This window comes from Microcebus murinus, chromosome 1 (genome assembly GCF_040939455.1).
Source record: "Microcebus murinus isolate Inina chromosome 1, M.murinus_Inina_mat1.0, whole genome shotgun sequence".
Classification (NCBI taxonomy): Eukaryota; Metazoa; Chordata; class Mammalia; order Primates; family Cheirogaleidae; genus Microcebus; species Microcebus murinus.
The window spans coordinates 107,758,153-107,783,394 of NC_134104.1; the positions used below are offsets into that span (position 1 = coordinate 107,758,153).

A 25,242-nucleotide genomic window follows, 5' to 3' on the forward strand; every position below is an offset into this window, starting at 1 on the left:
ATGGAAGCCAGATGTCCCTGTTGGGAAGAAGATGCAAAAACACAACAGGGTGGGCACAATAAAAGATTCCCTCCAGTGAGATCACAATTCTAGGATTTGCCTTTTAAATTCAGTTGAACATAGACCAACACACCTGTGCCTAGAAGTAATTTTTCCCAATAGTGTAAATGCAAAAAGCTCTGCTTTGGTAGGTCTGAGGCTCTAGAAATACAGCTGACTTTTCTTTGAAGAGGAATTTAAGTCCTAAAAGCTTTGTGGATGTATTGCCAAGTCACATAATGCCTGCTTTGTAACTATCCCAGGGCTAATCTCTGGGTTACACGGTTCTTCTCTCCTCTTCAGAGAGTGCTCACAGTTCCCCCAACTCTCCCTCTCTGCCCTCAAACAAGAAACTGGGATGGTGTCCTGGGCATAACGGGGCTCCCACCTGATCAGAATGCCTCTTTTCCTCACCTCCCCCTTTTCTCTCTTTCTCTGTCCTTCTCACATACATCTTTTTCTCCATAATGCCTTTCTCTCCTCTCTTCACTACCATTTTTTGCTTAGTTAGTGATCCTGGAGAAATGTTTTCCTTTCTTTCCCTCTTTTCATTTCATTTGTAAACACTGAATGATCTCAATCATGGTTGAGAATAGTGAAAATTTATATTAAGGAAAAAAGAAGATAAGTTTATATGTTTGTTGTAAAGAAACTAAAGCAAACAAAAGGATCCTTAGGAATCTCCTGAAAATTCTTTTCTTCTACTTTTTCCTTCATTTTAATCTGATTTTTCTTTAAAGAAATAGCATCCAAGCTTTTCGAAAAGAATTCTCATTCTATATTTTTATTCTGGCATTAATTTTAAATATTAAGTAATTTTTAAAAGACTTTTCTGGGAGCAGTTTTAGGTTTATAGCAAAATTGAGCAGAAGGTACAGATTTCCCACATATCCCCTGCCCCCACACATGCATAGCCTCCCTCATTACAAACAATCCAAATCAGAATGGTATATTTTATTATAATGGATGAACCCATATTGACACATCATAATCAAAGTTCACATTAGGGTAGCACTCTTGGTGTTACATATTCTGTGCATTTGGACAAAGGTATAATGACATGTATTCACCATTATAGTTATCATACAGCATATTTTTGCTGCCCCCAAAATCCTCTGTGCTCTGCCTATTCATCCTTCCCTCCTTCCTAATCCCTGTCACCTTCTGATCTTTTTATTGTTTACAGTTTGTCTTTTCCAGAATGTTATATAGTTGATATCATACAACATGTAGCCTACTCAGATTGGCTTTTCTCAATTAGTAATATGCATTTAAGTCTCCTCTATGTCTTCTCATGGCTGGATAGCTCATTTCTCTTTAGCACTAAATATATTCCATTGTCTGGATGTGCCATAGTTTATTCATTCACTGAAGGATATCTTGGTTGCTTCTAAGTTTTGGCAATTAAAAATAAAGCTGCTATAAATATCTGTGTGCAGGTTTTTGTGTGGATCTGAGTTTTCAACTCCTTTAGGTAAATACCAAAGAATGCCAAGTTGGATGTTATATGTTGGATATGTTAAAAGTATGTTTAGTTAAGAAACTGCCAAATTACTTTCCAAAGTGGCTGTACCATTTGCATTCCCACCAGCAATGAATAAATGTTGCTATTGCTCCATATCCTCACCAGCAATTGATATTGTCCATGTTCTGGATTTTGGCTATTCTAATAGGCATGCAGTGGTATCTCACTATTGTTTTCATTTGCATTTCCCTGATGACATACAATGTGGAGTATCTTTTCATGTGCTTATTTGCCATCTGTATATCTTCTTTGGTGAGATGTCTGTTAACATCTTTGGTCCATTTATTAATCAGCTTGTTTACTTACTGATTTTTAAGAGTTCTTTGTCTATTTTTGATAACAGAAATCCAAAGATAAGATATATTTTTATCAGATATATCTTTTGCAAACATTTTCTGTGGCTGTCTTTTCATTCTCTGGAAAAATTAATTTTTAAACTACTTTTTTTTTTTAAATGAGCCCATGAGCCTATACCCAGTTTTTCCATTTATGGTTTTCATGGCCTTACTTCAGCACCAGTGGCCATCTGTAATATTCTGTCAATAGCTGGGCATGGTGGCTGAAACCTGTAATCCCAGCACTTTGAGAGGCTGAGATGGGAGGATCACTTGAGCCCAGGAATCAAGGTTACAGTGAACAATAATCGTGCCACTGTACTCCAGCCTGGACGACAGAGTGAGACCCTGTCTCTTAAAAAGAAAAAAATCCCTCAATGGGAAAACATATTCTATCTTGTAAATAGTTGAGCTATAAACAAACTCTTGGAACATGATTCATTTGCAGCCAATAAGAGATCACTATTACAGAACAAGTTTAGGGAAGGGTGGTAATAAGCTTGATGGTAAAAGGCTAAAGAGGGTTAATTCAAGGAATTTGACAATAAGAAAAGAAAGAACAGTAACCAGGCTACAAAAATGGCAAGTTTTAAGTGAGCAAACAAATTTTTCAGATATTTTCTAAAATTTCTAATTCTTCATTGATTTCCCTATATTCCAGATCTTGGGAACCCTCTAGTGGCCACATAAGGAATTGTTTTAGGTGAACCAAGGAAAATGCCTTCAATTTTTAAGTTCATTTAAAATATATATATTTTGGCCGGGCGCGGTGGCTCACGCCTGTAATCCTAGCACTCTGGGAGGCCGAGGTGGGCGGATTGCTTGAGGTCAGGAGTTCAAAACCAGCCTGAGCAAAAATGAGACCCTGTCTCTATTATAAATAGAAAGAAATTAATTGCCCAACTAAAAATATATAGAAAAAATTAGTTGGGCATGGTGGCACATGCCTGTAGTCCCAGCCACTTGGGAGGCTGAGGCAGGAGGATTGCTTGAGCCCAGGAGATTGAGGTTGCTGTGAGCTAGGCTGATGCCAGGGCACTCACTCTAGCCTGGGCAACAAAGTGAGACCCTGCCTCAAAAAAAAAAAAAAAAAAAAAATATATATATATATATATATGTTTTATAAAATATAAAAAAATCTTTAGACGCATGCTTTTCTGACTTCCAGTTCAAGATAACGGAATAAGCATATGCATTTGCCTCACTCTTCTTAGGATTCCAGGGACATTACAGGAAAATGTTACAAGCAATACATTCATGGCAACATTGAAAAAGAAAGAAGGACCAGTGCTCCAGATATTGTCTAAAAACTCTAGAAAATAGAAAGTAGATGGAATCATACAAATTGGCTTACCTATCATTTTCACGACATACCAGGGGTGTAGTGAAGAGTGGAGCTGGTGAAGTCCCTCTAATAGAGAAGTTCCAAGAACAAAGTGGAGCATCATAGAAGGAAGGAGTGGGCTATGAAGCAGTGGCTCAAGTACAGTTATGCGTCACTTAACAGGGATATGTTCTTAAAGAAGCGGTCATTAGGCGATTTTGTCATTGTGCAAAGATCAGAGTGTACTTACACAAATCTAGATGGTATAGCCTACTACACACCTAGGTCATACAGTATAGCCTACTGCTTTTATGCTACAAATCTGTTCAGCATGTTACTGTACTGAATACTATAGGCAATTACGATGCAATGGTATTTGTGCACCTAAACGTATCTAAGCATAGAAAAGGTACAGTAAAAATATGGTATAAAGATTTAAAAAAATGGTACCCCTGTATAGTGCAGTTACCATGAATGAGCTTGCAGGACTGGAAGTTGCTCCGGGTGAGTGAGTGAGTGAGTGAGTGATGAGTGAGTGTGAAGGCCTGGCACATTACTGTACACTACTGTGGACTTCATAAATATTGTACACTTAGGCTACACTACATTTATAAAAGATGTTTTTCTTTCTTCAATAATAAATTAACCTTAGCTTACTTACTTTATAAAGTTTTTAGCTTTTTGACTTTTTTATAACACTTAGCTTAAAACACACATTGTATAGCTGTATGAAAATATTTATTATATCCTTATTCTAAAAGCTTTTCTCTATTTGAATTTTTTCTTTAAATTTCTTTTGTTCAAAACTAAGACGCACGCACGCGCGCGCGCACGCATGCACACACACACACACACACTAGCCTAGAACTACACAGGGTCAGGATCATCAATATCACCCTTTTTCACTTCCATATCTTGTCCGACTGGAAGCTCTTCAGGGGTAATAACACATGTGGAGCTGTCATCTCCTATGATAACAATGCCTTCTTCTGGAATACTTCCTGAAGGCCCTGCCTGAGGCTGTTTTACAGTGAACTTTTTTTTTTTAATAAGTAGAAGGACAACACTATAAAATAATGATAAATAGTATAATAAACCAGTAACATAATTGTTTATTATTACCATCAAGTATTATATACTATACATAATTGTATGGGCTATACTTTGATATGACTGGCAGCACAGCAGGTTTGTTTACACGAGCATCACCACAAACAAGTGAGTAACGTGTTTCACTAGGATGTTACAATGGCTATGTCACTTGGCGATAGGAATTTTTCAGCTCCATTATAATCTTTTTGTCGTTGGTGGTGTTGTTTGAGACAGAGTCTCACTCTGTTGCCTGGGCTAGAGTCAGCCTAGCTCACAGCAACCTCAAACTCCTAGGCTCAAGCAATCCTTCTGCTTCAGCTTCCTGAGTAGCTGGGACTACAGGCATGTGCCACCATGATTGGCTAATTTTTTCTATATATTTTTATTTGTCCAGCTAATTTCTTTCTATTTTTAGTAGAGATGGGGTCTCGCTCTTGCTCAAGCTGGTCTCAAACTCCTGAGCTCAAATGATCCATCCGCCTCGGCCTCCCAGAGTGCTAGGATTACAGGCATGAGCCACCGCACCTGGCCCATTAGAATCTTATGGAACCACTGTGGTCTGTTATTTACTGAAATGTTGTTACGTGGCATATGACTGTAGCTAATTAGGGCCCTAGCTGTGGCACTGCAGGGCACGGACCTCTCCCATGTGGACAACAAAGGATTACAGCATTTCCTTTGGCTAGAGTCCTACAAATTGCTTTCCAAAGACAGTACTGAGCCTCATATGATTCAGACCACCTCAAAGTCCTGAAGAGTAAAAGAAATCTCCATTACTAGAGACAGAAGAAAGCATTTACTTTGGAAATCGTGGGGGTCCTTTGCCATCCTGTCACCACACTAACAGGCCACCTGCCTGTAACAGGACCAACCATAAACAGGCAACTGACCCTCCCTCCAGTTAGGGGAGGCCTTAGGTATAAACAGGTCTTCAAAACTGCAGTGCCAATGCCTGCTGCCTAATCTCATCAACTCTAAAGTCTGAGCTGTCCCTGTAGAGTTGCAATAAATGTTTAAATCAAAATGTATCAAAATCAATCTGGCCTACTGCTTTACTTCTTTAAAAAAAAAAAGCTTAGGTGTTAAAATGCCAATTTGCAATCATTCACCAGATTCACTTAAGTAACTTGATCATGCCTCTGTTAAATGAAAACAATGGTCTCAGAATAACAGCAGTACCAAATGTGAAAACAGATTGTGTATAAGAAAAAAACCAAAACCCCCAAACAGGTGAAGTTAGTGAAGGAAAAAATCAGAGTAAAATATTAATAAAGTGTTTACATTTTCTAATATGATGTGACTCAACAATTCCACTTTTAGGAGTTTATATAGTGGAGAACAAAAGAAGCAAAATAATTATATATTATGGCTATTTCCATGTTATTTTGTATTCTTCTACAGTGGGGGTTAGCAAACTTTTTCTGTAAAGGGCCAGAGAGTAAATGTTTTAGGCCTTGCAAAAACACGATCTGTTCCAACTATTCAACTCTGCAGTTGTAGCATGAAAGCAGGTTAATGAATGAGAATGACTGTGTTCCAATATTTTACTTATGGGCCGGGCGCGGTGGCTCACGCCTGTAATCCTAGCTCTTGGGAGGCCGAGGCGGGCGGATTGCTCAAGGTCAGGAGTTCGAAACCAGCCTGAGCAAGAGCGAGACCCCGTCTCTACTATAAATAGAAAGAAGCTAATTGGCCAACTGATATATATATAAAAAAATTAGCCGGGCATGGTGGCGCATGCCTGTAGTCCCAGCTACTCGGGAGGCTGAGACAGAAGGATTGCTCAAGCCCAGGAGTTTGAGGTTGCTGTGAGCTAGGCTGACGCCACGGCACTCACACTAGCCTGGGCAACAAAGCAAGACTCTGTCTCAAAAAAAAAAAAATAAAATAAAAAAATATATATATATTTTACTTATGGACACTGGATTTCATAGTTTCATACAGTTTCCATGTGTCATCAAATAATCTTTTGATGTTTCAATCATTTAAAGATGTAAAAATTACTCTGTGTTGGACAGGATTTATTTATTTATTTTTTTTTAATTTTTTTTTTTTCTTTTCTTTAGGGGAGTTAATACAGTTGTAATGGTTTAGCTCAAGGACTATAGTTTGCTGAGCCCTGTTCTAGAGAATCATTTACTAAAGGCTGCATGTATGTATTCCATTCTATTATTAGCTGAAGTTTTTCACTTATGTAAACATCACTAGGATTAACATTTTTTAGTAGTATAGTTTTATATTCATCTCTAACTATTTCCTTTAGATAAATTCCTAGAGGTGAAGTTGCTGGGTCAAAAAGACAGGTAAAATTCGAAGCACCCCTACCTCTCGTATCTTTTTGTTATATTCTTTTGACTTTTCTTATCTCCCTTGTGTTTTCTTCACCTCACCCACTTTTTTTTTTTTTTTTTTTTGAGACAGAGTCTCACTTTGTTGCCCAGGCTAGAGTGAGTGCCGTGGCGTCAGCCTAGCTCACAGCAACCTCAAACTCCTGGGCTCAAGCAATCCTCCTGCCTCAGCCTCCTGAGCAGCTGGGACTATAGGCATGCACCACCATGCCTGGCTGATTTTTTTCTATATATATTAGTTGGCCAATTAATTTCTTTCTATTTTTAGTAGAGACAGGGTCTCGCTCTTGCTAAGGCTCGTCTTGAACTCCTGACCTTGAGCAATCCACCCCCCTCTGCCTCCCAGAGTGCTAGGATTACAGGCATGAGCCACCACACCCGGCCCACCTCACCCACTTTTATTTTATCTTCTTTCAGTTCTATTTTTTCTGATTTACCTCTCTGAGGTTGCCTTTTTACACACAAGGCTAGTGGACATGTCATTGGCCCAACTGATTTTGGCCCAGCTACTCAACTGAAGCTGAGAAAGCTGTGAAGTTGATAGTGTGGCTGTCCCTACTTTCCCAGAGTTTACAGTTACAGATTACCCAGTATTTGTATAGTAGACTGGCAGGATAAAAATGTTATGATGTGCAAATGAAAAAGAATAGGAATATGAAATATTTCTATGACTGTTTATATGGGGAAGCAGCCCAAATGTTAAGATTCTTTCTGGACTTGGCCCTTCTTTTGTTTAGCTGCCAACCATGATAAACATGATAAACCTTAAACAAAAAGCAAATTATTTTTCTATATAGAGCCCCAATAACAGACACATACTAAATCTTAGTTTTTCCCATTAAGTCTTCCCTGATTAATTGGTTGTCCCTGACTTTTCTAACAAACTGAAATTTCTACACCCTATGTTAGTCTGGTCTGGCAGCCATAACACCATGTCAGACTAGGTGGCCTAAACAAAGGAAATTTATTTTCTTAAAGTTTTGGTAACTAGAAGTCTGAGATCAGTGTATCAGCATGGTTGGGTTCTGGCAAGAGCACTCTTTTGGACTTACAAACAGCAGCTCTCTCACTGTGTCTTCACATGGCAGAGAGACAGAACAAGTTCTCTTATAAGGGCACTAATCCCATCATGAGGCCCCACCCTCATAACCTCATTTAATCCTACTTACCTCCTAAAGGCCTCATCTCTAAATACCATCACTTTGGAGGTCAGGGATTCAACACCTGAATTCTAAAGGGATATACTTAGTCCATACATTCTGTCCTTGCTCCTTCCCCAAATTCATGTCTTTCTCACAGGAAACACATTTATTTTCATCCCAACAGCTCTAAAAGTCTTAACTCATTCCAGAATCAACTTCCAAGTCAAAATCTCAGAAAAATACTGATGCCTAGTTGCTAACACTAGACATTCTTATTTAATTGGTATAAATGGGGACTTGAACATTAGTAATTGTAAAAGCTATCAAAGTGATTTTAACAGGTGAGAAAATTTGAGCATCACTGGGGGATTAAAAAAACAAAAAACCAGGCCGGGTGTGGTGTGGCTCATTCCTGTAATGCTAGCACTCTGGGAGGCAGAGGGGGGCAGATTGCTCAAGGTCAGGAGTTTGAAACCAGCCCAAGCAAGAGCGAGACCCATCTCTACTATAAATAGAAAGAAATTAATTGGCCAACTAATATATATAGAAAAAAATCAGCCGGGCATGGTGGCACATGCCTGTAGTCCCAGCTACCGGGGAGGCTGAGGCAGAAGGATTGCTTGAGCCCAGGAGTTTGAGGTTGCCATGAACTAGGCTGACACCACACCGCTCACTCTAGCCTGGGCAACAAAGCGCGACTCTCTCTCAAAAAAAAAACAAAAAACCAAGCCTCAAAAAATAAGTCTATTTCTCATTCATGCTACAAGTCCAGACTGAGGCAGAAAAGCAAGTTTGCTTATCTTCATAGTCACTTGATCACTTGAGGCCTACCACCAATGACACCACCATCTCAACCCCAAGCCTCAGGTTCCACCACAGCAGGGGAAGAAGCATGAAGAAATATGCACTGGCTTGTAAAAGCTTTTGCTCAGAAACAACACACCTCACTCCCCAGTCCACTAACATTTCATTAGTTGAAGCAAGTCACTTAATCATGCCTAATTTCAAAGGGATGGGGAAGTGTAATTCTCCCACACTCCTAGAAGATAAGAACAAGAAATACTGCTGAGCACAGTAATGTTCCCATGTTTTCAAAATCAATGCTTGTTTTTATAATGTCCCCTGGACACATCTATTGGTATCAAGTCTTGAATATTTTTTTTTTAAGAGACAGGGTCTTGCTATGTTCTTCCTATCTGGCCCAGACTGGAGTACAGTCCCTATTCCCAGGCATGATTATAGTGTACTACAGCCATGAACTTTTGGGCTCAATACCTCCTGGGCTCAAGCAACCCACCTGCCTCAGCCTTCTGAGTAGCTGGAACTACAGACAAATGCCACTGTCCCCAGTTCGGGGTTTTTTTTTTTTTTTTTGAGACAGAGTCTCGCTTTGTTGCTCAGGCTAGAGTGAGTGCCGTGGCATCAGCCTAGCTCACAGCAACCTCAAACTCCTGGGCTCAAGCGATCCTCCTGCCTCAGCCTCCCGAGTAGCTGGGACTACAGGCATGCGCCACTATGCCCGGCTAATTTTTTCTATATATGTTAGTTGGCCAATTAATTTCTTTCTATTTATAGTAGAGGCGGGGTCTCGCTCTTGCGCAGGCTGGTTTCGAACTCCTGAACTCGAGCAATCCGCATGCCTCGGCCTCCCAAAGAGCTGGACTACAGGCATGAGCCACCGCGCACGGCCCCAGTTCGCACGGCCCCAGTTCGGGTTTTGAATCTTTTTTTTTTTTTTTTTTGAGACAGAGTCTCACTTTCTTGCCCAGGCTAGAGTGCCGTGGCGTCAGCCTGGCTCACAGCAACCTCAATCTCCTGGGCTCAGCGATCCTACTGCCTCAGCCTCCCTAGTAGCTGGGACTACAGGCATGCGCCACCATGCCCAGCTAATTTTTTTTGTATATATATTTTTAGTTAGTCAATTAATTTCTTTCTATATTTTGGTAGAGACGGGGTCTTGCTCAGGCTGGTTTTGAACTCCTGACCTCGAGCAATCCGCCCGCCTCGGCCTCCCAGAGTGCTAGGATTACAGGCGTGAGCCACCGCGCCCGGCCGGGTTTTGAATCTTAAAATGTCATCTATTTCATTTCATGAACCAATATACAAATATACATATATCTATAAATAACTTGACATTTCTAAATGATATATATTTCTAATTATATTTCCTTTGTAACCTGCATTGTATCCAGTAAACACTTGATGAATGATCAATGTAATTTTAAAAAGAGTGTGAAGGTTATTCCTCTTAAATTAGGTTTGATTTTATGGTCTTGGCAACTAAGTATGACCTAGAGAAGTAGGTACCTGATATGGGCTTATTCCATTCTTCTTCCTTTCAAAACAAATGATTTTGGTAAGAATGGCACAGCAAGGCTGTCACAGTCATTCCTGCCATCTTACTACTTATAAGTTTTTGCTAGTTTGCCTTGGCTTTGGATTTTGATTTATTTACACAGGTGGATGAGCCCACTAACTACTTTTTATGCACTTTTAAATGCACTTGAATAAAAATTTTTAAATGCACTTGAATAAAAGTGCACTTTTAAATGCACTTGAATAAAAATTCAATATTCCTAACTGTCCTTCTCAGCATCTCACTAACTCACAAGAAATATTTACAATACACTGCATAAATGACCATCAAACTGATCATCCATGGAACTAATTTCTCAAAACTTCAACAAAACTCAATCCCAGAACACAGATAAGCATCTATACTTTGTTGTTGTTGTTTATGCATGTGTATATGTTTGAGTTTTATTATATAAATGTGCATCCATTGTGAAGCTAGTTAAATCATCTTCTATACAATGTATCATTATAAAAAAATAGATATATAGGAGATGTAGTGATATGGGATGATCTACAAAATATTTCAGGGGGAAAAAGGGTAGAGAACAGTGCATATATGCCATTATTTGTTTTTCTGAAAATGTATATATATCTATGTTTGAATACATATATGCTATTTAACTTTAGAAAGATACACACACACACACACACACACACACACACACACACACAAAAAAAAAAACCAAGAAAAAAACCACTCTCGTAATTGTTGTTCTAGAATAGAGGTAGGAGATTTACTTTTCATTGTATGTCTTTTTGTACTGTTTGAATCTTTTAAAAAATCCTATGCATGTACTTTTTACTAACAATTTTTTAAAAAACAGGATTTTATGTGTTACCACATAAGACATTCTTATAAACTAAGAGGAAAACAACCAAACAGAGAAATGAGCAGAGAAAAAGGAAAAACAATTCACTACAGAAATACAAACAACTGTTAAATGTGGAAAAGTACATAACCCATCCCTAATAAAAAGAAATGTATATAACAATAAACTGTCATTTCCCCTTAATCAAAATGTGGCAAAAATTTGAAAGTCTTAAAACCTCTGATATTGGTAAGAGCATGGAAAACTTTCACTGGTAGAAGTATAAACCTGGAAAGATGGCAATTTTGGCAGAATACATGAAAATTTAATTGTAAACAGTTTACGATCCAGCAGTTATACTTACAGAAGAACTCTTTCAGTAACACTAAACAGGGTACTTAGTGTTAATGAAGAATATACTACCTAAGGGTATAGGAGCAGTTGTATCATAAGTAACCTAGAGCATAGGCTCTGGGGTCAGACTGCCTGGGTTCAAATTCCATTTCCTAGCTTTGAGACACTGGCAAGCTTCTAATTTTATGGCCTTAGTTTCTTCATTTATAAAATATAATAACATCTACTTTATAGAGTCTTGCTGTGATAATTAAATAATTTAATATATGCCTTATAAATTAATAAAAGTTTTCTTAACTAAGGAACTTATAATAAAAGCAAAATGATTAAACTTATAATGTCTTTATTTATTTATATGGTAAATACTGACCCCTACTAAAAAACAATGACATTTGTATTTTGATCTGTCATGGTTAGCTAAAACATTCATGTATCTCTTTTCTATATCACATATTGACATGATATAGGATGCAAGATGTAAACATCAATTTAGTAGACATTATTAAATAACTTCACACTAATGCAGAATCTTGGATGAAAGGTTAAAATTATAGATCAGCATTAAATACGGGTACATGAATACCCTGTGTACACAAATGGGTTTAACAGAAGATGTGTTTGCACTGATTTCTGGTCACCAACTTGCTTTCTTTGAATCTTTAAATACCCAATTCCAAATCTTCCAGCTCCTGCAGAAGGGCTGTCTCTTTTTGAATTTTCTCCAACTAGAAAAGTTTAAAACAATGAAGTTATTAAATAGGAAATGAAATAATTATTGGATTGGTAACCGAAATAGCTCAGGAAGACAAATTTAGAGAAAGAATATTTGACATTTTATTAGATCCACTCGTAAACACAAATTAAAAAATATAGATCAGAAACAAATTCTAATTTGTTCTCTGGTATGAATCAAGGGGGCAAAGAACAGATATGGTCTTACTGAATCCCTTTAGGTCCAGTAAGTTTTCTATTCTATATCTGGGCTTAAAAGTGGGGAAAAGGAGAAGAAAGGCAAATGGGGAGTGCAATCTGAGATATGAGAAGGAAGAGAATCTTATATAAGATTCTAATATAAGAAATGTCCATTATTTTCAGCAGCAACAGCATACTATGCCTCTTAGGAATAATGACTCTATCACCATAATCCATACAACATCTTCCCCTATTTAAGTTTAAAACTGTTTAAGAGTAAAAAAATTAAAAAGATATGGCACGTGGTTTTCAAACCAAGTTTTACAATCTTTGTGCTCTTTTCCCTGATTAAATAATTCCTTATAACAAAAGGGGGAAGGGTGGTGGTGATTACCAGCTCAAATGAAAAATGCAGAAAATACCTGATTTTTTTCTAGCTGTTTTCCAGTTGCTGCTTGTTCTTTCAGTTGTTCTATTGCTTTCAGTTTCTGTAAATATCAAATGAGTCAAGAGGAAAGAAGAAAAAGTCATTTCAAATGCAAATTTACTTATTAACTCAACATATGAATGTGAAACCTGAATAAGGAAAAACAATCATCTTACATTTGTATTAAGAATGGTCTGTTAATATGCTAGGGTAAACTATCTTTTAAAGTTAAATGTAAACTTAATACATTAAAAACATAGGCTTGGCCGGGCCCGGTGGCTCACGCCTGTAATCCTAGCACTCTGGGAGGCCGAGGCGGGCTGGATTGCTTCAGGTCAGGAGTTTGAAACCAGCTGAGCAAGAGCGAGATCCCGTCTCTACTATAAATAGAAAGAAATTAATTGGCCAACTAATATATATATAGAAAAAATTAGCTGGGCATGGTGGTGCATGCCTGTAGTCCCAGCTGCTGGGGAGGCTGAGACAGGATTGGATTGCTTGAGCCCAAGAGTTTGAGGTTGCTGTGAGCTAGGTTGACGCCATGGTACTCACTCTAGCCTGGGCAACAAAGCGAGACTCTGTCTTAAAAAATAAATAAATAAATAAATAAATAAAATAAAAATAAAAACATGGGCTTGTAAACTTAATACATTAAAAGCAAAATATGTTTCTCAAACTTTTAATTAATGTTATCACATATATACATATGTGTATGGAAATATATCACTAATTTCAAAATTTATTTCAATACTCCATTGGACCTAGATGATATCTTTTGCTTTAAAAGAAACCTCAAAATGCCGCTGGGGGCCGGGCGTGGTGGCTCACGCCTGTAATCCTAGCACTCTGGGAGGCCGAGGTGGGCGGATTGCTCGAGGTCAGGAGTTCAAAACCAGCCTGAGCAAGAGCGAGACCCCGTCTCTACTATAAACAGAAAGAAATTAATTGGGCAACTACTTATATAGAAAAAATTAGCCGGGCATGGTGGCGCATGCCTGTAGTCTCAGCTACTCGGGAAGCTGAGGCAGTAGGATCACTTGAGCCCAAGAGTTTGACGTTGCTGTGAGCTAGGCTGATGCCATGGCACTCACTCTAGCCTGCGCAACAAAGTGAGACTCTGTCTCAAAAAAAAAAAAAAAAATGCCGCTGGGGCTCTAGAGACCTGGTTTTATCCTCAGAGCCACCACCACAAACTCGTTGCAATTTTGTAAGTTAATAAACTTCTGTTTGTCTGTTTCTTCATTAAAAACATAAAAAGTTTGTAGGCCAGGCGCAGTAGCTTGCGCCTGGAATCTTACCACTCTGGGAGGCTGAGGCGGGAGGATCGCTTAAGGTCAGAGGTTCAAGACCAGTCTGAGCTAGAGCAAGATACCATCTCTAATAGAAAAATTAGCCGAGCATGGTAGTGTGCACCTGTAGTCCCAGCTACTTGGGAGGCTGAGGCAGGAGAATCGCTTTAGCCCAGGAGTTTGAGGTTGCTGTGAGCTAGGCTGACACCACGGCACCCTAGCCCAGATGACAGAGCAAGACTCCATCTCAAAAAAATAAAAAAAATTTCTTTTTTGTAGAGACAGGGGTCTTGCTACATTGCCCAGGCTGATCTTGAACTCCTGGCCTCAGTGATCTTCCTGCCTTGGCCGTCCAAAGTGCTGGGACCACAGGCATGAGCCTCTATGTTCCACCTGTTTCTTCATTTTTAAAACTGAAATAAATAACTGTTTCTACTTATCTCACAGTTATCTAATGAAATACTGGGTATAAAAATGTTTAGCACATTTCTAGATGAATGCATATTATTTTTTATTTCTTCAAAAATAAATAACAAAAGTACTACGGGCTTTTAAACATTTGTAACTAAAACTAAAATCAGTACCATTCCTAAGTTACAGTATTTCATAGTGAGAAAGCAACAATGAGAACTGCTACAAACTTCTTAGATACCTACCTGTCTGTAGGCATCTAAGTATTGCCATATTTACATAAGTCTCATGTACTCTTTTCAACATAAACATCTGTTTTTTATTTAAGTCTCTCACCTTCTTTAGGTTCTTGATTTTTTTGTCTACGTCAGGGTCTCCAGAAGTTGACTGAGAGATAGTGTTTCGTGGTGTGCTCTGTGGGGCAGGAGGAGATGCCAAATCTGGACTCTTGTCATTTCTTGCTTCCTGTAGAAAATACTTTTTTTTAAAATTCAATTTTAATAATTTTTTGTACACTCCAATTCAACTAACATTAATTCCTTACTTCCTGTGTAAAAACACATTACTGGGCACTCCGAGTATTCAGAAAGAAAATACTTAGTGTCTACTCTGAAGAGAACTGTAAGTTCTGATAATATGCAGTTAGGTATTTTTCATAACATAAAATTGAAGTAGAAGAGTAGATAAAAAGATAAGGGGATACTTTGCCTATCAAAATTCATTTTGGATATCAGATAAAAATTATGAAATTTTAGTTATTTGTAATGAGCCAAGAATATAACATTTCATCTAGGAAGAAAGATTAATGTTATAACTGTGACAAACCATTAAAGTTAAGTGAAATATGAAACTTATTTTTTCTACCATAAACTAATCAAGAATAATTTAAAATGTCTGCATTATTATACTTAAATTCTGATCACTCTCTAGAAAGGATGTGTATTTGGTAAGATTAAATTGTTACATTTCAATCCTTTTTTGGTAAAGTCAGTAAACTTATAAAAGTATTACCAGTTATAAAAATATTAGTTAAATTATCTACATCTGACTGTTCTATCTTTGGTTACCTAATTCAGGTCTGAGACTGAGAAGGCCTGGTCAATGTGAGATCCTGTCATGGGCATTTAGCTCTATTCTACCACACAGCTCTAACTTTTACTAAATCCAGTCAGTCACCTCAAAATTATATATTAAAAAGATTATCTTGCAGGTTGAAAATCTCTTGCCATTACTGGAAAAACACTTAAAAAGCAACTCCATAGTGGTGGATTAGTGGTATCATCTTTAGTAAACACTATATGTGGGTGCTTGTATGATTGGATTGGAGGGGGACTGATTTTGTGATTATTATGTTTTATATTAACAACATTGATGCTTTTGTTAAAAGAGCCACAAGGCTCTATTTAATCAAGTCAACTATTTTAAAATTGATTTTTCTGAATAAGACATACTGATTCTATAACTCCAAATATTTTTACATGTTCAAATACCAGAAATGGGCCAGGCGCGGTGGCTCACGCCTGTAATCCTAGCACTCTGGGAGGCCGAGGTGGGCGGATTGCTCGAGGTTAGGAGTTTGAAACCAGCCTGAGCAAAAGCGAGACCCCGTCTCTACTATAAATAGAAAGAAATTAATTGGCCAACTAATATATAGAGAAAAAATTAGCCGGGCATGGTGGTACATGCCTGTAGTCCCAGCTACTCGGGAGGCTGAGGCAGCAGGATTGCTTGAGCCCAGGAGTTTGAGGTTGCTTAGCTAGGCTGATGCCACGGCACTCACTCTAGCCTGGGCAACAAAGCAAGATTCTGTCTCAAAAAGAAAAAAAAAAACAAAAAAACCCCAAATACCAGAAATGCATACAAAATAAACAAATATTTTATTACAACGGGATTTTAGTTCAATACCAGTGATGGTCATATTAAAAATATCTTCTGATAAAGAGGAAGAAAGCTTGCTTATAAAAATAAAATTTTAAGTTGTATGAATTTTAGAGGGGCCCTAAATCTCAACTAGAAGGCATAAGGAGTTATAAGGATACTACTAATGTGTTATAATATCTAGGAACAGCAAAGGCCCCTATCTGTACTGATAAAGGGACAAGTTTTGCTTTTATACCAATCCAATGCATGGAGTAGATCATTTTACTTGGAATAACCTAAACCTGACCAATTAAGGTATTTCTGGAGATGATTTTTTTTTTTAAATCTTGAGATGGGGGTCTTAAACTCTTGGGCTTAAGCAGTTCTCCCATCTCAGCCTTCCAAGTAGCTGGGATTACAGCCATTTATGCGCCACCCACTGTGCCTAGCTGGAGACGAAATTTATTAGCTACAAATGAGCACAATGACTTTTTTTTTTTAAAAGCCCATTATTTTAGCAGAATATGGTTATATAATGCAATCCTACACCTTAAAATAGCAAGTGCCTATCAAAACACATAAGCAACCTAGATCTGTCAAAATTCAAGAATTACCAGCAAGATTGTATTGGTAATACAGAAATCAGCAGTTAAAAATCTACCTCACTACTGTGTTCTGAATACTGGTATACCCCTCAAAATTCATATATTGGAAACTAATACCCAATGTGATAGTATTAAGAGGTAAGTCTTTTCGGAATTGATTCAGGGGTGCACAAACTATGGCCCTTGGGCCACATGCAGCCTGCCGAGGACATTTATCTGGCCCACTGGGTGTTTTTGCTGCACTGCCTGTCCTGCTTAGCAGCCGAGTTGTCCCAGGCCAACAGTGCCCATGTGTGGAATGTGCGCTGCACTCTCCAACAGCCCTCCAACAGTCTGAGGGACAGTGAACTGGCCCCCTATTTAAAAAATTTGAGGAACCCTGGATTAAGTCATGAGGACTCCACTTTCATGAATGGGATAAACGTCCTTGTAAGAGGCTTAAGGGAGATTTTTTGCCCATCTGCTACGTGAGGACACATACAAGGTACCATCTATGAGTTCCAGATACTAAATTTGCCAGCACCTTGCACTTAAGACTTCACAGCCTCCAAAACTGTGAGCAATAAGTTTCTGCTATTTATAAATTACTCAGCATTTTGTAATAGCAGTCTGAATGGACCAAGACATATACTCTCTCTGAATTGCAAAAATGTAGTTACCATGACTTCACTAACCAGACATTTCCAGTCCAGCAGATCACAGAATCATCATGAGCCACACAATATCGCAATTTGTCAATTTTTACACTGACGTGTTTTTTCAACAATATAATCAAATAAAAAAATTATTTTAGAACAATTCCAATAGGACGAGCTCAGTGGCTCATGCCTGTAATCCCAGCACTTCGAGAGGCCAAGGTAGGAAGATCACTTGAGACAAGGAGTTCAAGACCAGCCTGAATAAAAGTGAGACCCCCATCTCTACTAAAAAAATAGAAATATTAGCCAGATATTGTGGTGCACGCCTGTAGTCCCAGCTACTAGAGAGTCTGAGGCAGGAGGATCACTTGAGCCCAGGAGTTTGAGGTTGCAGTGAGTTATGATGACACCTCTGCACTCTATCCCTAAGAAACAGAGTGAAATTCTGTCTTAAAAAAAATTCCATAGTTGGGGTACTTCTGATATTTAGATTCCCAGCTGAATAATATGGATATTTCATATAGTAATTTAATACTGAGTGCTGAAATGGCTTTATAGTCACATAATTTCCAGCTTCTACTAATAAATGCATACTCTAAAGGAAGCAAACTATACTACCTCACACAGGTTCAACCATAAGGGTCTACAGCTAGTAAACTATTATATAATCCCATTAACATTGGGACCTCATTAGGGTCTCAGGTATTAAAGTCAGGTCCATTTCCTTTATAACGCTTTATAAAGATAGGACTACTTAGAAATTCACAGGCAAACAGAAAAGAAAGATACTCTGGCTATTTAACTCTAACTCCAACTACATTTTATAACAGTCAATTCTTTTTTTTTTTTTTTTGAGACAGAGTCTCGCTTTGTTGCCTAGGCTAGAGGAGTGCCATGGCGTCAGCCTAGCTCACAGCAACCTCAAACTCCTGGGCTCAGGCAATCCTTCCTCAGCCTCCCAAGTAGCTGGGACTACAGGCATGCACCACCATGCCTGGCTAATTTTTTCTGTATATTTTTAGTTGGCCAATTAATTTCTTTCTATTTATAGTAGAGATGGGTCTCGCTCTTGCTCAGGCTGGTTTCGAACTCCTGACCTTGAGCGATCCACCCACCTCAGCCTCCCAGAGTGCTAGGATTATAGGCGTGAGCCACTGCACTCAGCCTATAACAGTCAATTCTTTATACTTTAAGGCTCACAGGTAATTTAAAACTGATTTTTGTTTTGTTTTGAAGAGATTAGTGCCCCAAATACCTGCTTTGCAGCTTTCTTAGCTTCATGCTTCCTTTGATTTTTAAGGGCTGTTTTTGATAATGGCTTATCATTTCCTGGTTGTGGCTTCATATTCTGAGGTGGTTCCTCTTCATGCTATGGAAATATAAAATAAACAATTTTGAAATGGAGTCCATGTTTTAAAAGACGTACACGACAAAATTATATACTGTTGCTAGATAGCATAAATTTATCTTATCAAATTTATTTTAAGACTACCAGTAAAGATTATTTCAATACTCGTTTGTAGTGGCACACTCCAACTGCCATAATGGATTTAATGGTCATTATAGTAGTTTATAGGTATTTTTCAATTGCATAAGAGATGGCAAAATTCTCCTTAGTTTTGTTCAAACAATATTCTTTTCTTTTTTTTTTTTTGACAGAGTCTCACTCTGTTGCCCAGGCTAGAGTGAGTGCCATGGCGTCAGCCTAGCTCACAGCAACCTCAATCTCCTGGGCTCAAGCAATCCTCCTGCCTCAGCCTCCCGAGTAGCTGGGACTACAGGCATGCACCACCATGCCCGGCTAATTTTTTTCTCTATATATTAGTTGGCCAATTAATTTCTTTCTATTTATAGTAGAGACGGGGTCTCGCTCTTGCTCAGGCTGGTTTTGAACTCCTGACCTCGAGCAATCCGCCCACCTCGGCCTCCTAGAGTGCTAGGATTACAGGCGGGAGCCACCGCACCCGGCCTTTTTTTTTTTTTTTGAGACGTGCCCAGCCTTTTCTTTTTGAGATAGAGTCTCGCTTTGTTGCCCAGGCTAGAGTGAGTGCCGTGGCATCAGCCTAGCTCTCAGCAACCTCAAACTCCTGGGCTCAAGCAATCCTGCTGCCTCAGCCTCCCGAGTAGCTGGGACTATAGGCATGTGCCACCATGCCCAGCTAATTTTTTCTCTATATATTAGTTGGCCGATTAATTTCTTTCTATTTAAAGTAGAGACAGGGTCTCGCTCTTGCTTGGGCTCGTTTCAAACTCCTAACCTCGAGCAATCCGCCCGCCTTAGCCTCCCAGAGTGCTAGGATTATAGGCATGAGCCACCATGCCCAGCCACAATATCCTTTTCTTATGACTACTGCAGATAACATGATTCTTATGAAACTAGATACCAATAATAACTTCTTCTGAAGTCTTTTTGGTTCTGACTACTGTCAACAGAAGCCTAGTTGTCTCACTTCTTTTTTCAAAGAAACGATTACTTGCTAGATCTTTATCTGTAAAGCCAGAGGTTACAAGATTAAAAATAAAAGCAAATGAAAAAACAGTAAGAAAAGAAATCAAATAGAAGGGGCAATTGCATGATAAACCTGAGATTAACATAATGAAGAGGCCAACAAAAATCAAATGGTTTGTCAGACTATACAATGAAGATAATCACTTCCATTGTCAAATATTAGGTATATTAAGTATGAAATGTCTGATTTTCTTAAGTACTAAGTTTGATAATTGATATCTCTGATACTTCACTTTGATACTTGTCTTATTTTTATTGTGAAGATACATCCTCACTCTTTCAAATGCATGTTTTGGCTTGTGATTATCTTTCAAATTTTTTTTAGAGCACTGTTTGTGAATCCATGGGTAATTCAAAAATGCGTGTTATTTTTTAATAATAGCAATGTAGATAGAAATCAGTAAGTAGATGAATCTGATAAAGAGTTGCAGTGTCATCACTTAATACTGTATATGTTGCTTAAAGCTACTCAGAGATACCTTGAACCTATACTTAATTTGTCCTTTTTCTGTCTTAGAATGTAGTTATACAGTTATGTAAATTTGAAATGGGTCATTAAATATGAAATGTTCAATTTCAGATCAAGAGTGTAGTTATATCTCAAACAAGAGAAGTACAATTAATCAAAGTATATGTCTAAACTATTATGACAGTTTTGCCATCTTAACAATAGCTTGTTTATGCCAGCATAACTTTACAATAGAGGTGGGAAACTAATGGCCTGAGGACAACAAATGTGTTTTGGTTGACCAACAGTGTTTTAAAAATTGAGAAATTTCTCATAAGCATCCAGACTCATTTTGTCTTGAAAATCAAACATTTAGGAAAACTGGACTTAAAATCTCCTATGGAAAGAGTCAGCTACTGCTCTGTAGCTGCCATGGCTTTGAAAGAGGGCATAAGCTCTGTCATTCATCACTCACTATTGGTTTATATGACTGGATGAGCCTGACAACATTTGAATTTGAGCCCCTGATCTACAAAGCCAATATGTTATATTCAGTTACCTTTCTCAGAAAACTTAAATGTGAATTGTTTTATGTTAATTACATTGTCAACTTAACAATATGAGCTGTTAACCATGTTTCAGGAGTACATCTTCAATGATTTCTTCCCTAGAATTTACATTCTAATCAGGTACTAAGTAACACAAGAGCCTGAGAAAATTCTGGAGAACTTCACAAAATGGAAAACCTTCTCTACCAAATTAGTAAAACTTTACTTACCAGTTTGGAATTGGTGATTGGTTTGTTTCTTAAAGCTGGGGGTCTATAAGCCGTTGCAACTTTAGGTACCTCATTGGGTACTTCACTTGGAACTGCTTGATAAGTTATTGTTTTCACTGGAAATACTCCATCCAAAAATGGTTGCCAAGAAACCTGCCATAATTCTCCATTTGATGGCACATCATACTTGTGCAAGACAGAACCAGTATAATGCCAAATCTTGTACCCATTATTAACACGCAACCTGGGAGCACACGTGGCTGTTAAAATATGCTCACCATCTGGGCACCAAGCAAAATATGTAGAATCAGAAGCCACTGGTTTAGAAATAAGTTTGTAGTTTTTAACATCCCACACTTCCATTTGTCCTCTCAGATTTCCAAATCCAGCTAATACTAATATATGTCCATGAGGGCTATAGTAGGCTGCATTACGAGGACCAGTTCCAAAGTCAAATACAGGATCACATTTCAAGTTGAAAATTGTTGCTTTGGCAGGCATAAAACCATAAACAGCACAAAATTCAGTAGAACTAGAATTCCAAACTACATCATAAATTGGGCCATTTTTTGCTAGAAAAAAAATATAAAGCCCCAATTAGCAATAATTATATGAATATAACATTAGCACAGTTATATAGCACTTATAAACATATCAAACAGTAAAAAAAAAAAACCTCCACAAATTGTAAGGAATGTTAAAATTAAAATATTCTTACATGATCTATCATGGAGATTAATGTATAATCATAAATTTATCTAAAGATCCCAACTGAATCTTTTTTTTTTTGAAACAGAGTCTCGCTTTGTTGCCCAGGCTAGAGTGAGTGCCGTGGCATCAGCCTAGCTCACAGCAACCTCAAACTCCTGGGCTCAAGCAATCCTACTGCCTCAGCCTCCCGAGTAGCTGGGACTACAGGCATGCGCCACCATGCCTGGCTAATTTTTTTCTCTATAAATTAGTTGGCCAATTAATTTCTTTCTATTTATAGTAGAGACAGGGTCTCGCTATTGCTCAGGCTGGTTTTGAACTCCTGACCTCAAGCAATCCGCCCACCTCGGCCTCCCAGAGTGCTAGGATTACAGGCGTGAGCCACTGAGCCCAGCCCCAACTGAATCTTAATTTTAACACTTTTAAACACTTTGGACTCAGAGACGCCCATATCGGCTTTTAGTAATAGTTTATTACAATTAATAAACAAAATTTTTGGAAGTAGTAATATATATACATGGAAATAAAAATAAAAACTATATAAAAAGACATGTCAAAAAGTAGGTCCCTCAGAGCTGAGTGAGGTGGCTCAAGTCTGTAATCCTGGTACAAGGTCAGGGATCACTTGAGATCAGCCTGGGCAACATGTTGAGACCCCACCTCTACAGAAAATTAAAAAATTATCCAGGTATGGTGGTAAGTGTCTGTAGTCCCACCTACTTGAGAGGCTTGAGACAGAAGGATCACTTGAACCCAGGTGTTCAAGGCTGCAGTGAGCTATGATCATGCCACTGTACTCCAGTCTGAACAATAGAGTGAAACCTTGTCTTAAAAAAAAAAAAAAAAGTTCCCTATACACAAGGCAATCCTCTGCTATAGTCTTGCATATCCTTTCAGAAAAATTTGTGGAAATAAAACATTTTTCTCTTAAGCACACAAACAAATGACAAGGTTCTAGACTTCTGTTATTTCATTTAGTACTCTATGTTGGAAGTTTTTCCACATAAGAATCTTAAGATCTGTTTCACTTTTTCAGTTGCATTGTATTCTATTACAGACTTCGCTGCATATTCTCCTCTGTGAGTATACACAAATATATCTGTAGGAATGAAACTTCAGTCACAGGGCATATGCATTTAAATATGCCCTTTAAAAGGACTGTACCAATTTACACTCCTATCAACAGTTTTTGATGGTAGAAGTTTTCCCCTTGCTCTCACCCATACTGTGTAGTTTCATAATTTTATCTTTGCCAAGCTATTAAGTGAAAACTTCTATCTTGTTTTCATTTTTCTTTTTCTATACTAAAATAAGCCCATCTTTTTCCATTTTTATTTAATTATTAGCTAAGCTCTTTAATAAGAGTAATTTCATTTTTTGCACACTAATTTTTACTGTCCCATGCCCATTTTTCCAGTTATTGGTCTATTACTTGGTTTACTTGCTATTTTAGGAAAATTTACCTTTTCTCATACTCATCCCTTTTCTGCTTGAAAAAAATTTCCCCCAATTTTTTGTTTGCTTTGCTTAATCTATAGACTCTATTCTTCCCCCAATGTAGAAATCTGTACTTTTCATATTTTCAAATTTATAATTTTTTCCTCTTACGACTTCTGTCTTGTTTAGAAAGTCTTTTTCTACTCCAACATTAGAAAACAAATTCTTCCATTTGTTCTCCCATTTCTTCTCCCAACAAATTCTTCTAGTTCCTTTGTAGTCTTATGGATAATTTTTGGCTCAACCAGAATTTATTTTCGTGAAGAGATAGAGATAATAACTTTTTGTTTCAAATGGCTAGCCACTTATCCCCAAACCATATATTAAATGACCAATTATTTTCTCCACTGATGCAAATACTGACTTTATTATATATTAATGTCTACAAAAGTATGAATCTGTTTCTAGACTCTAGTCTGTTCTACTGATTTACCAGTCTATTCATCTGCTAGAACCAAACTGTCTTAATTACGACTGCCTTACATTTTAACATCTGGCAGTATAAGAATTCCAAAACTCCCTCTCCCTACTCTTCTTTTCCAAAATTTTCAAAACATTTTTGTATACTCATTATTTAATATCAACTTTAGAACCAATTTATTTATTTAAAAAATCAATTGGCATTTAGATTTAATTTTTAGATTATCTTGGAAAGAAATGACATCTTTATAAAATTCTTATTTTTTTTTTTTTTGAGACAGAGTCTCGCTTTATTGCCTAGGCTAGAGTGAGTGCCGGGGTGTCAGCCTAGCTCATAGCAACCTCAAACTCCTGGGCTCAAGCAATCCTTCTGCCTCAGCCTCTCAAGTAGCTGGGACTACAAGCATGTACTATCATGGCCAGCTAATTTTTTCTATACATGTTGGCCAATTAATTTATTTCTATTTATAGTAGAGACGGGGTCTCGCTCTTGCTCAGGCTGGTTTCGAACTCCTGACCTAGAACAATCCGCCTGCCTCAGCCTCCCAGAGTGCTAAGATTACAGACGTGAGCCACTGCGCCCGGCCCTAAAATTCTTATTAAAGGTTATAGTTTGTTCCTCTGAAGAATTTTTAAGTTTTCTTCCCACTGGCCCTACATATTTCTTTTTTTGGAACAGCATCCTGCCCTGTTTCCCCTGCTGCAATCTCAAACTTGTGGGCTCAAGCAATCCTACTGCCTCAGCCTCCCAAATAGCTGGGACTACAGGTGTGTGCCACCACACCTGGCTTGTTTTTTCTATTTTTGGTAGAGGCAGGGTCTTGCTCTTGCTTAGGCTGGTCTCGAACTCCTAAGCTCAAGTGATCCTCCTGCCTCAGCCTCCAGAGTGCTAGGATTACAGGTATGAGCCACCACACCTGGCCCAGCCCCTACATATTTCCTATTTTTGTTGCTGTATTTGGAATCTTTCCTTTCATTATTTTTTAGTGGCTATTGTTTATAATGGACTTCATACGAGCAGAGATGATTTAGTTTCCTTCTTTCAAAGTTGTACATTTTACTTCTTTATATTGACTAGGTATTTTAGAATTTTATTAAACTAATAGTGGAAAGGGAGCCATCCTTATTTTGTTTCTGACTTCAATGGGAACAGAGTTTTTTGTAGGGAAGGTTATCCTACTTATGAATGTTCAATTCAAAATGAGAAAATTAGGAAGCTGCCATTATTTTAAAATTATTATTTTAAAGTTTTAGCTCATCAAAACAACAGATGAAGTGGTAATATTCTTGGGTATTATCAACAGTTCTAAAGATAGTACTAAACATACTAAATACCTTGCTGTCATAATTAGTTAAATAAATCCTAAAAGAGCTACCACAATGGAATTACCTAACTCAGGAATTTCCCTACTAA

The 25,242-nt window shown here is 37.9% G+C and overlaps 1 protein-coding gene across 1 annotated transcript in view; it reads right to left on the reverse strand.

Annotated features, from left to right (window-relative positions):
• Nucleotides 1-10,868: 10,868 nt before the first annotated feature.
• EIF2A (eukaryotic translation initiation factor 2A) overlaps nt 10,869-25,242 on the reverse strand; it is a 38,413-nt gene continuing 24,039 nt past the window's right edge. Inside the window, exons 10-14 of the mRNA XM_012782852.3 lie at nt 21,201-21,772; nt 18,721-18,834; nt 14,699-14,827; nt 12,658-12,723; nt 10,869-12,048 (exon numbers count right to left, since the gene is read on the reverse strand). Of these exons, the coding sequence (XP_012638306.2) occupies nt 11,983-12,048; nt 12,658-12,723; nt 14,699-14,827; nt 18,721-18,834; nt 21,201-21,772 (947 nt within the window). The 3' untranslated portion in view covers nt 10,869-11,982. The remainder of the gene's footprint in view (nt 12,049-12,657; nt 12,724-14,698; nt 14,828-18,720; nt 18,835-21,200; nt 21,773-25,242) is intronic.